General features: G+C 31.1%; 1 protein-coding gene across 1 annotated transcript in view; it reads left to right on the top strand.

Annotated features, from left to right (window-relative positions):
- Positions 1 to 1109: 1109 nt before the first annotated feature.
- The window catches only part of LOC139519751 (vacuolar protein sorting-associated protein 33B-like), a 43961-nt gene continuing 33100 nt past the window's right edge, over positions 1110 to 11970 (top strand). Inside the window, exons 1-6 of the mRNA XM_071312006.1 lie at positions 1110 to 1265; positions 2944 to 3024; positions 4304 to 4368; positions 5345 to 5462; positions 6679 to 6819; positions 9714 to 9818. Of these exons, the coding sequence (XP_071168107.1) occupies positions 1131 to 1265; positions 2944 to 3024; positions 4304 to 4368; positions 5345 to 5462; positions 6679 to 6819; positions 9714 to 9818 (645 nt within the window). The 5' untranslated portion in view covers positions 1110 to 1130. The remainder of the gene's footprint in view (positions 1266 to 2943; positions 3025 to 4303; positions 4369 to 5344; positions 5463 to 6678; positions 6820 to 9713; positions 9819 to 11970) is intronic.

Raw genomic sequence — 11970 nt, 5'->3', positions numbered from 1 at the left:
GGTGTACAAGTATTATTTAAAGAACATTAGGTCACAAAACAGGAGACCATATGAACTTAACTGTTTCACAGATCATTAGCCGGAAAGCTATACGCATATTTACAACCAACTGTGAACAATGTATCTTGAATCGAAAACGTACTGACATATCAAAACTTATTGTTAAACCTATAATTTCTGCTGACTTCAACTGTAAAGGTTGACCTTGTAGACCTGCAATCTGCCAACGACCATGAATTTAAATGGATAATGCACTATCAAGATCATCTTATTAAAAGCGTCCTTAGAGCTCTGAAATCTAAAAGAGCTGCTAAAGTCGCTTATAAATTACTTGACATTTTTCTTCTCTTTGGTGTGGAAGTAGGAAATTTTGGCTATGGTGTAAGAACAATAGCTGGTAATTTATCAGGAGTCTTAAGCAGAAACCAACTAGAATCAATCAGTGACTCTTCTTTGTCCGTTACACAAATTCCAGATTGAAACTTTCCCTAAGGGAAGCTATGAATTTTTGTTTAAAAACTGGTGGACAGGGTTATCTCTCTTGCAAATGTAAAGGCGTTTGTAACAATTCGAATTGTAAATGCAAAAAGCAGAATGTATTGTGTAAATCAAGGTGTCATGGTTCGCTCACCTGCTCCAACAAATAAGAGCATTGTATATTATTGTATAGTATTGTAAATAGAGTTATCAGTGTGTCTCATATTGATTCGTAATTAAAATGAAAATGATTTTTTATCAATTAATTTGAAACTTATTCTATGTAAAATATTGTACAAGTTATAAGTGAAATTAAGCCTTATTTTGTACAAATTATAATGTGTACAGGCACTTTTTGTACAAATTACAATTTGTACAAAGTCAAAATACAAATTATAATTTGTACAATGTTTTTGTACAAATTATAATTTGTACAAAATGATAACTTGTACACAACATATATATGTCTCTGTTGAAATCCATTAAATTCCAAAAAACCATGACAACTGAAACCAAGACTTAAATTGTTGAACTTATAATATTATGCTCCGATAATACATTTTGATGTGTTTTCTTTCGGAAACTATTAACACTATACTTTAAAACACGACTGAAACACATACCATATTTAAAATTAAAAAGACGGAACTTCAATGGTACACGGAACTTGGATTACAATTAGTTCTGCTTTCATTTTCAAGAAAATGGCTGGATCAACAACAAATTTTCCAAATGTTCAAAGAATACGAGATATGGTTCGAAATGACCTTGCATCCCTGCTTGATTCTGTACGAAATATCAGATTTAAAAGTGTTTATTACATACATTGTACCACAAGTATTATGACATTGAAAACGAGAAATCACAATAAATCTGGAGTGAAGTTAGGATATTTTACTTTTTGGCCTTAAATGATTTAGTGGATTCGGAGTTCAGAGAGCTCTGTTTTCTTATCTGATTTTCTGTCGAATGCTTAATTAGAAATAACTTGAAACTCTGCATTCACACTGTTTAATTGAGACCCCTTTAAAAAAAAAACAAGTCTAGATAACTTGGAAATCCATGTTGGAGATGAAATTTTGTTATTTCTGTTGACCATGTTGACAACATGTACATGTAACAGGTTGAGAACCACTCCAAATGAGGGGCATCACAAAAATATTGGACTGCCTCTCTGAGACTTAGAGATAAGGGGATGTTTTGTTTTAGTCTAAGAAAATGAAAAAAAAACTAAGATGTACAAGTACTAAAAATTTCTAGAATTAAACTTCTTTCTTAATCGATTTTTGGGTTTATAAGACTGTAAAAAAATAATTTGAAAAAACCCAAAAAATGAACGAAAAACAATTGTATGTAACTTATAACAAAGGACAACCACTGAACTATAGACTCCTGACTTGGGACAGATACATACACGTGTATACAGAATTTGTCGGGGTTTAACATATTGGCAGGATGCAAACCTTTCCCCTAACCTGGAACAGTGGTGTAAAAGTAAAACATATGAACTATAAAAAATCAGTTGAAAGAGGCTCCACTCATCTGATGGATTAAGCAGGATACAAATAGAAATACATATTACAAAAATAGCCAGGAACTTGTACATCCCAATTGCAACATCAAAAAGACTCTAAGTACTGAACTGAGAGTACTCACAGTTTTTGACAGCTAGTTCAAAACCACTAAAAGTTCACATTTGCTTGCCTTGATGTCACTACCCACAAACATAGTAGGTAAACAACACCTTATATTTATATTAAAATTTTAAGAAAAAAAATAAGTCAGCCCTTTTTGCCTGTTCACAAATTTTGAATGTTCACATTTTTATGTCAGAGGCGGATTTAGGGGGGCAGGGGGCCCGGGCCCCCTCTTTTTGGGAAAAAATTTGGTTGCTTATATAGGGAATCATTGAAGCATGACTGGAGCGGGCCCCCTCTTAGGTCCGTCAGTGGGCCCCAACTTATGAAAATTTCTGGATCCGCCACTGTAGGTATAAATGAAAACAATATTGATTACAATAATGTATCTCTAAGATGTTAATTTACATTCATATTTTAATTATTTAAGGAATGACTCTAATATTTTTTCTGTCTATGAAGAAATAACATAAAAAATTTGGTTCACATTGATTAACGCGCGTAGCGGGTTATTTAACAGTGAGCACTACATTTTTTATGTTATTTCGAATAGACAGAAAAAATATTGCATTCATTTCTTATAATTTAATTCTAAATTCCAATTCTAAATTCCATGTTAAACTGTAGAAAACCATGAAAAATGTTGATGACGTCTCGGTCATATGACTAAATTATGTCTATGGGCTGATAACAAAATAACGCCAGCCAATCAGAAGACGCGTTACATCCAAAATTAAATTATTTCATTATGTATAGACATTTAGTTTGATGAAAAGAAATTATAAATAGAGACAATCTGGTAATTTAAGAATTATTATTTTTTTAACAGTTCAAAGGAAAGAAAGATTTAGTACTGGATAAAGAGCTTATGAAACCATTAGACAGAGTGGCTGGAGCTACAATGCTTAAGGTATTATTATAACGGATATATTATTATTGATACTATATATAAAAAGGAAGATGTGGTATGATTGCCAATGAGACAACTCTCCAAAAGAGACCAAATTGACACAGAAATTAACAAATATAGGTAACCATACAGCCTTCAACAATGAGCAAAGCCCATACCACATAGTCAGCTATAAAAGGCCTCAAAATGACAATGTTAAACAATTCAAACGAGAAAAATAACTGCTTTATTTATATAAAAAATGAACCAAAAATAAAAATGTATCACATAAACAAACAACAACTACTGAATTACAGGCTCCTGACCATATTCCCCAGTCCTCATACAAAGCTATAACAAGTTCCTTTTTAATAATCTTTAAAATGTGATTCACCTGTACCCATAGAATCCACAAAAATTGGTATTTAATAAATATTAATCAATCCAAAGTATGAGTAATTGGTCCACTATATGTATACATTTTATCATGTTTATGGAATGATATTTACATTTTTATGATTTCAGCAAAGAAATGTACTTTAATCATGATTAATTGGTCCACTTTTTATTTTATATATAGTTAGTAAAGATACCAGGATTATAATTTAATAGGCCAGACACATGTTTCGTCTGCAAGCTAAAGCTTGCATTACACCTGTTTCTTAACCTCTTACAAATACAGCTGATATTTAATTACACTATACAGTTATTGTAAAATTGAGAAAGGAAATGGTGAATATGTCAAAGCGACAACCACCCGACCATATAGCAAACAACAGCCGAAGGCAACCAATGGGTCTTCAATGTAGCGAGAATTCCCGCACCCGTAGGTGTCCTTCAGCTGGCCCCTAAAATATGCATAATAGTACAGTGATAATGGACGTCATACTAAACTCCGAATTATACACAAGAAACTAAAATTTAAAATCATACAAGACTAACAAAGGCCAGAGGCTTTTGTCTATATAATTGGCTATAAAAAAAGAGGGACGAAAGATACCAAAGGGACAGTCAAACTCATAAATCTAAAACAAACTGACAACGCCATGGCTAAAAATGAAAAAGACAAACAGAAAAACAATAGTACACATGACACAACATAGAAAACTAAAGAATAAACAACACGAACCCCACCAAAAACTAGGGGTGATCTCAGGTGCTCCGGAAGGGTAAGTAGATCCTGCTCCACATGTGGCACCCGTCGTGTTGCTTATGTGATTACAAATCCGGTAAATAGTCTAATTCGGTAGGTCACATTCATGAAAGGGAAGGTATAACATTCACTTATTTCTGATTTCAGCAAAGACATGTAGATAAAATTTTTAAGCTAGACCCAACACAGAAGTCAATACATGGCTGTGAACAGTATGTATATCATAAGTAATTTTAAATGTTTATCAAGAAAGTACTTCAAATTATTTTCTTTGATAATTTACAGTGGTGACATGTATTTGCTTTAATCAGAGGGGACCTGATCTCAAAATCCTGGGCTTAAAAACATGAAATCCAGAGGTCCTGAATGTAAAAAAAAATAAATCCTGACATCCGGAACATCGAAAAAAGAAATCCCAGATCCTGAAAAGGGTCAATCCCGAAATCCCAAGCTTAAAAACACCTGATCCCGACATCCTCCCCCCCCCCCCCTCCCCCCTCATAGATATATGTCGTAGAATGAAAAAATGAAGGGATGTTAATCCAGCTGCTGTGAAGACAATGATGTAAACTATTTGTAAAAAGCTATAAAAACATTAAGATACTAAATGGAACAGTGTTTTTAATAAAGAATACAAATGTATCATATGAAGTGCTATTAAATTTTTCATTTCAAAGTGAAACAAAACATGCCATTTCACAAGAATTCCTAGTTTCTTTTTTTATTTTGCACAAGCAAGATTTAAATTAGTGAAAGTAGAAATACTATAACTTAGGAGTAGAAAGAAAGAAAATTTGTTTCTCCCTTGAATACTTTCAGTCTATTGAAAGATCTGTGACAGGACAGGTAAACAATATAGTGCTTTTTAATACTTGTGACTGCTACCATTTACAGTATCTGAATTTACTTGTTCTTTGCAACAAACAGTCTGCATACATGTACATGCATGTCAGAAATTTGCCATTTATTGAAAATTGAATTTGTTGTTCACTTATACCCAAGAAATCCACGAAAATTAGTTTCAAACGAATAATAATGAACCCACAGTATCATGTAAATAGCTTACTCATTTATGTAGAATATATTATTTTTTACAGGAGGGTGTATTTAGTACGGCCACAAATGATCACCATGAAAGTAACATGTAAATAGCTTACTCATTTATGTAGAATATATTATTTTTTAAAGGAGGGTGTATTTAGTACGGCCACAAATGACCACCATGAAGGTCATAGCTGACCATGTCAACTCAGATAGAAGCAGCAATATCAAAAGAGAGTATAGAATTATTATGGTGCCACGGAAGGTCAGTTTTGAATTTCTTCCATTTGATGGATCCATAAAAGTCTTTATTCAAAATGACTTCGTCAGAATAGGACCTCCATAAAAATACTGATGAATAAAAGGAAATAATGGTATATATGTAAATCAGACTGGGGAATGTCACAGAAAACTAACTGAAGACATCTAGAGATCAAGATACATATTTTCTTAATTCTCATATGGTTTTTAGCCTGTTATCTATGTCTTGCATGATAAGTTATTTCTTTTCTCACACTTCATGGAGTGTGATAAAAAAACGTGACACGAAAATCTCTGTTAATTTGATTGGCTTATCCAGCATCTCAAGAAAATATTACTGCATTTCCATTGGTTATTCGTTAAGTCAATGATGACATTCAAAGGTTAAGACTATGTAAATTTGGTCCATGATAACAGACATTGTGATTTCTTCAATAAAATACAAAACTGTCATATATTTCACCTGACAAATTTTATTACATTCTGAAGCATATACAAAAAGTCTTTAATTGTCTGATGTTTAAGTTTGACACATGCAAGGATAGCTGCGAAAAACATAGCTGTATTGTCCTTTGAATTTTTTTCAATAATCAAAAGGACCTTAAGAGCTACATATTTGCATCTATGGTCCGTAAATATCAAAACCATCAAAAGGACATTAAGAGCTACATATTGACAGCTTATGAAAGGACATATGATGTCATAATGTAATGTGCCAATTACAAGATCAGCATTTCACAATTTTTTTTAATTTTCACATTGAGAGTGTTGACCATAAAATAGGTTCAAGAACTTATGAAAATTGGATATTGCTTGATATCAACTCTCATACCAGTAATTTAATTGAAATAGTAATAATAAACTTGTGGAAGGCTAGTTAAGTATTATATTGAAATTAAATGACTCAAGTTGATATCAAGCAATATCCCATTCTCACTCATTATGAAACCTATAAATATTTACCGTAGGTGTTCAAACCATATATATATATGGATTTTTATCAACTGCATGAATAATCATCTCATTCTATCAAGTATTTTAAATTTATGAAATAGCAATCCAAGAATAAATTTATCATCTCCGTCAATAAACAAATCAACACTTTTTCACATTTTTTTTGTGAAAAAATCACAAATTTTATTAATTTGAAAAGTAGTTGACATTTATATGTATTGTAAAAAATAAGACATTAAATTATCTATGATATGTTTATATTTCAGTTACATGTATGTGAGATGATCCTTGAACATGAGGGTGTTATGGGATATATAACAATACATGAGTTACAGATGGATCTGATACCACTAGACAGAGATATACTGTCATTAGAGTTACCTCAGTTCTTTAGGTCATTTTATCTGGTTTGTATATTTGATACCACTAGACAGAGATATACTGTCATTAGAGTTACCCCAGTTCTTTAGGTCATTTTATCTGGTTTGTATTTAATTTATCACTATTTTAATTATTTGGTTTTTCATGATAAAAGATAAGATAAGAAAATAATTTTATTAACCAATTATGGTGCCCAAAATTTCAACTATACAATCAAATGAATTACAAAATAAAGCACAGAAATTGATGAGAATGATTAGCATGATTAAAGTACATTTAAACTAAAAAAAACCCAACATGAATACACACTCACACTAAGTAACCTGATATAAACCAAGTTATTGATCCAACCATAGTGATTATAGTTGCCACTGTGACCTGGAGAAATTACATAATTCTTTATAGTTCTAGGTCTATGGGAGACAACTCCTAATCGATTTTATTACAAATATATCCATATATATTTTTCTTCTTCCATTTTTTTTTAAAACAACAATGATATTTTCTATGATTTTCTTTCTTTCTTCAAATAGGGAGTGCAATAAATAAGATAAGTTTGAAGTAGCAAACAAATCTTCAGATGAAAGATTTCAAACAAATTTCATTTCATCAGATAATCTTGAAAAATTTTAGAATTTAAATTAGACAGATGTTGAGATCTAGTATCTTTTAGAACAGGACATTTTAAAAGAAAATGTAGTTCATCTTCAACTGCGTTCTTACATAGCTTACACTTTCTTTCTTCAGCTTTAATTCCAATATACCTCCCTCTGTAGATTTCAAGTTCACGACAGCTAGTTCTAAATCTTGTAATTATTTGCCTGTCTTTTTGTAAATTCATTGTTAAATATGGTTCAAACATAAAAATATTTTTGAATTTTCTTTAAGTTGTTAATTTATTGCCAGATTGTATATTGGTACACTTCCCAGAATTGCTTTCTAAACTAGCTAACCAGCTTTCTTTAAATTTAATAGTTAAAGATTTTTTACTTTTTTTAGTATATGGTTTTGTTAAAAGTTTGACTGGTTAACAAATAGATACTCTAAGTCTTGAAATTTAAATATATGTTTCATGCTTTCTATCCAAGATTCCTTGTTATGTTTATTCATAGAATGGGATAGATTTATGGCTTCCCTTAGAATAATATTTGAAGGTTCAATATCTTTCATAAATTGGATCCAATATTTTATCATATTCATTATTACATATTCTAATATGACATACTTCTTTTGCTTTGTGAACAAACCCATGCTCTATTAATACAATATAATTTGTTTGCACATGCGTATATTGATTACTTCAGAATAATGAATTTTATCAAATTATCATGCATTTAAATTAATATATTTCCTTAACTTTAAAACACTTCCAAACTCTTAAGGAGGTTGGAGGGTACAAAAAAATCAGCAATACTTGAAACATTTGTATTTTCATTACGGTACACATTTTATTTATTACACTGTAAGTTGTTTCTGTATGATATGGTACAACAATCAACTGAAAAAATAAATTTGTTTTGGCCCCAGATGACTTTTAAAATGTTTATATCATTGCAAAAGTTCCAAATTATTCCCTTTGGTGAAAAAAATGCAATTTTTTTACATCAAAATTGAAATAAGTTTTTTTAACTCATTGGTGACCTATATTTTTTATTAGTTATTTCAAATGAACTGTACTTAAACTAAACTATTGTAAAATTTTAGCGATTTCTGTAATTTAGTTCTTTTTTTATTTCAATTTTACCTTTTTTTCTCCTATTAGTTAAACAGAAAAAATTACCTTATCAAAAATGCATGCTTCTTTCAGAGACAGATTGTGAGCTTAAATGAATGGTGACCCAATATTTTTATTCAATTTTTCTATTAAGTATAGGATAGCGTTTATTTGCGGAAAACAATAGCGAAGTCCTATATTTAAAAAAAAATGATTTAGACCCTTAAATGGTGCACATGCTGTTACTAGTTCATTTATTATGATTGCAATGTGTTGCACTCCGAAATTGACCTAATTGACCTAGAAACAATAACTGTTCATGCTGGTTGTTTAAACATCTCCCTCTGAAAAATCACAGTGCCAGCTGTTTGCTTATTTACAAACAAAAAAGGTAGGTTGCTTTTACACTTATACTTATCGGACATAGAAATTACCTTAATTGTCCTATTCAGAATGGAAATAATGGATGCAAGCTATACTTTATTGTAGTTTAACATGGGTAGGCATTATATTCGTGTTATTTTAACCCTCACTATTGCTTATTTTTTCTGTCTATGAAGAAATAACATAAAAAATGTGGTGCACACTGAATAACGCGTGTAGTGGGATTATTTAAAGTGTGCACCACATTTTTTATGTTATTTCTTGATAGGCAGAAAAAATATTATAGTCATTTCTTATAATTTACTTCTAAAAACCATTTTAAATTGGAGTTGATCCTGAAAAAACATTTGATGGCATCACGGCCACATTACCAAATTATGTCTATGGGCTGATAAACATAATGACCTCAGCCAATCAGAAGACGTGTTACATCCAAAATTAAATTATTTGACTATATCAGTGATTGATTGCTGATGAAATTCATGTTTTACTTGAAATTTTTTTTTTTTTTTTGATAGACTAAAAATTCTGCAAACTTGACTTTTCATTTGATAAGATCATAAAACATAGCTTAAAATTGGTTGGTTACACATATTATAAATACACAATTTTTACTTGAGAAAAGTTTTGCATGACTGTTTATCTTCCAATAGTATATGTTAGAGTGCATATGATTATTTAGCTTTTTAGCGTATAGATATAAGTGGAAAAAGTGACAAATTTCATGCTAACTCTTATTTTCAAACCAATGCTTATAGTAAAAGGGGAGATAATTTATATAATTTTTTATTTGCTAAAGTTATTTTTGTGCTTTTTTTACAGGAAAGTGACCATACCTGGATACAAACAATAGCCAAATCACTTATCAACATCCAGGCTCTATGTGGAATAATTCCTAATGTTTATGGTATTGGCAAGGGATCAAAGGTAAGACATGAAAATATAAAAAAAACTTTACCGCTTAACCTATTCTTAGAGGCATGTATAATATGTATTTGCGCGTTGCTGTCTGTTAACAGCATGTACAGTTGTGCATCTCCATATTTATACACTTTTTAAAAAAGTGAGGGTAAACTGTTTTACCTCTGTTTGTCCATCCATCAGTCTGTCCGTCCCATGAATATTATTGTCACACTTTTTTCAGGAACTACAATACAAGGATTTCTGAAACTTGGTTCCAGGGTTTATATAAGTTAGCTATACCTTTTGATGTGTTTTCACTCAACCACTTCCCATTTACAAAACACTTGTACCATTTTACACATGATAAAAATGAGAATGGAAATGGGGAATCAGGGCTCACGCTACCAGGCGACTTGGGCAAAGAAGTCGCCTTCCCGACCGTCACTTCGCTTTCCCCGACCCCAAAAAGCGAAAACAAGTCGCCCTGTTCTTGACGACAGTCGCTTTCAGTCGCTTCACTCATCGGACATTTTCAATTTTTACCAAGTTGATGAAACATCAAATTTTTATTGATAATTAAAGAAATTCAGACATAAACGATTCATTATCTTTTGAAAAGAGGAGCATTGTCTTCGCAGTGTGTAGCAGGTTATTTGATAAAAATACAACTTTTTATCACTTCGTGCATTTCCGCAAGTACCGGTGCTTGTTACTCGAAAACGTACATCAACCTCAATTTCGGCGGCAAAATAAGTTTGTTACTTCATTTTAACGTGATAAAAGTTGCCTCCAGTAAATTTTAATCCATTAATTGCATTAAAAACGTCATGTTCCTTTTTAAATAACTTGTCAAACATCGTTTATTTTTGTAAATTTTCTTGCATTCGTCCGCCATTGACCGATTTCTAATCTCCGGATCTGAACCGGACCAGCTATGACCGAAATCCGTACTTTTACAATAATTACTACGGACGCACAGATGGAATAGCTGACAGATGAATATTGATCCCAAAGGGAAAAATTACGCATTCCACACGCATTAAGAGACTTTTGGTTACATCTAATTGATTGGTGTATATAATTCCTTATATTTTTTATGGATTGTTTCAAACTATTGATTAAAGTTGCTTAACTCTGAGACTATTATACTAATATCAATATATTATGGCCCAGCTTAATAACTTTTATATTTTTTTATGAGAAACACTGAATGTCATACACAAGATAATTTTTAATTAAATTGTAATTGATATAATTTCTTTACATTTTTTTAAATATTTTTTATTTTTTTAGTGCTAGATATTTAGTTGGTAGGCAAAGATTTAAACTGATTGTTAATTTGATTTTTTAAACAAATCAGTTAGGTGGTATTATTTAATGCTTATATGATAGGTGATAACTTTACACATGCTTTTTAGATTTTAAATGTTCACTTGTCGCTAAGTTATGAGTACAAATAACAATGTAATTGTTCATTACCTTAAGTTTAAGAGTTAACTATTCTGTAATAAGGTTCTCTTGTTAGGGGTATATACTACGTGTAGGTGTAAGGGTTAGGACTTACAGTTTGCATTTGATGAGTATGTTTAAGTTTAAGGAATGTGAAATAGACATTTGCTGAGCTGAGCAAGTTTTACAGTCAATGTGCATTGTGGACACATGTGATGTATATATATTCTGTAGATGAGGAGAGACACTCAAGTGAGATAAAAGGACCGTGAAATAACAGTGGATGAATCTATCAAGTTTTAGATTTTAAAATATGACTGTATATACAGTTTGAATACTTTTAAATAAGTGTGGTGGCGGTGTATATAAGTGTATAAAGAAGATGTTTTTAATCCAACAGTGAATAAATAATCAATAATAAGGGATTCTACACTTCAAGAGGTTTTTCCAACTGAAGTGGTTCATCTGGTAAAGGTGGAAAATACAGAATAGGTAACAGATACATGGTAGTTTCTCACAAGCTTAAACAACTTTTAATTTCAAATGTTACTTTAATTGTAATTTTTTTACTCAGATATGAATTGAACAGTATAAAAAGAACATTATTTACATATGGCCCTTTATACTATTGTAAAATCCAAACATTGTATCGCACCGCGCGAATGAGCACTTCTCTTTCAAATCTCACCATTTCTCCCTATCAGTTTCAAAAAGAGAAGTCACTTCA

The sequence above is a fragment of the Mytilus edulis genome, chromosome 4 (genome assembly GCF_963676685.1).
Source record: "Mytilus edulis chromosome 4, xbMytEdul2.2, whole genome shotgun sequence".
NCBI lineage: Eukaryota > Metazoa > Mollusca > Bivalvia > Mytilida > Mytilidae > Mytilus > Mytilus edulis.
Note: the sequence above shows the minus strand (reverse complement) of the source record. Positions and strands in the feature narration are given on the sequence as shown.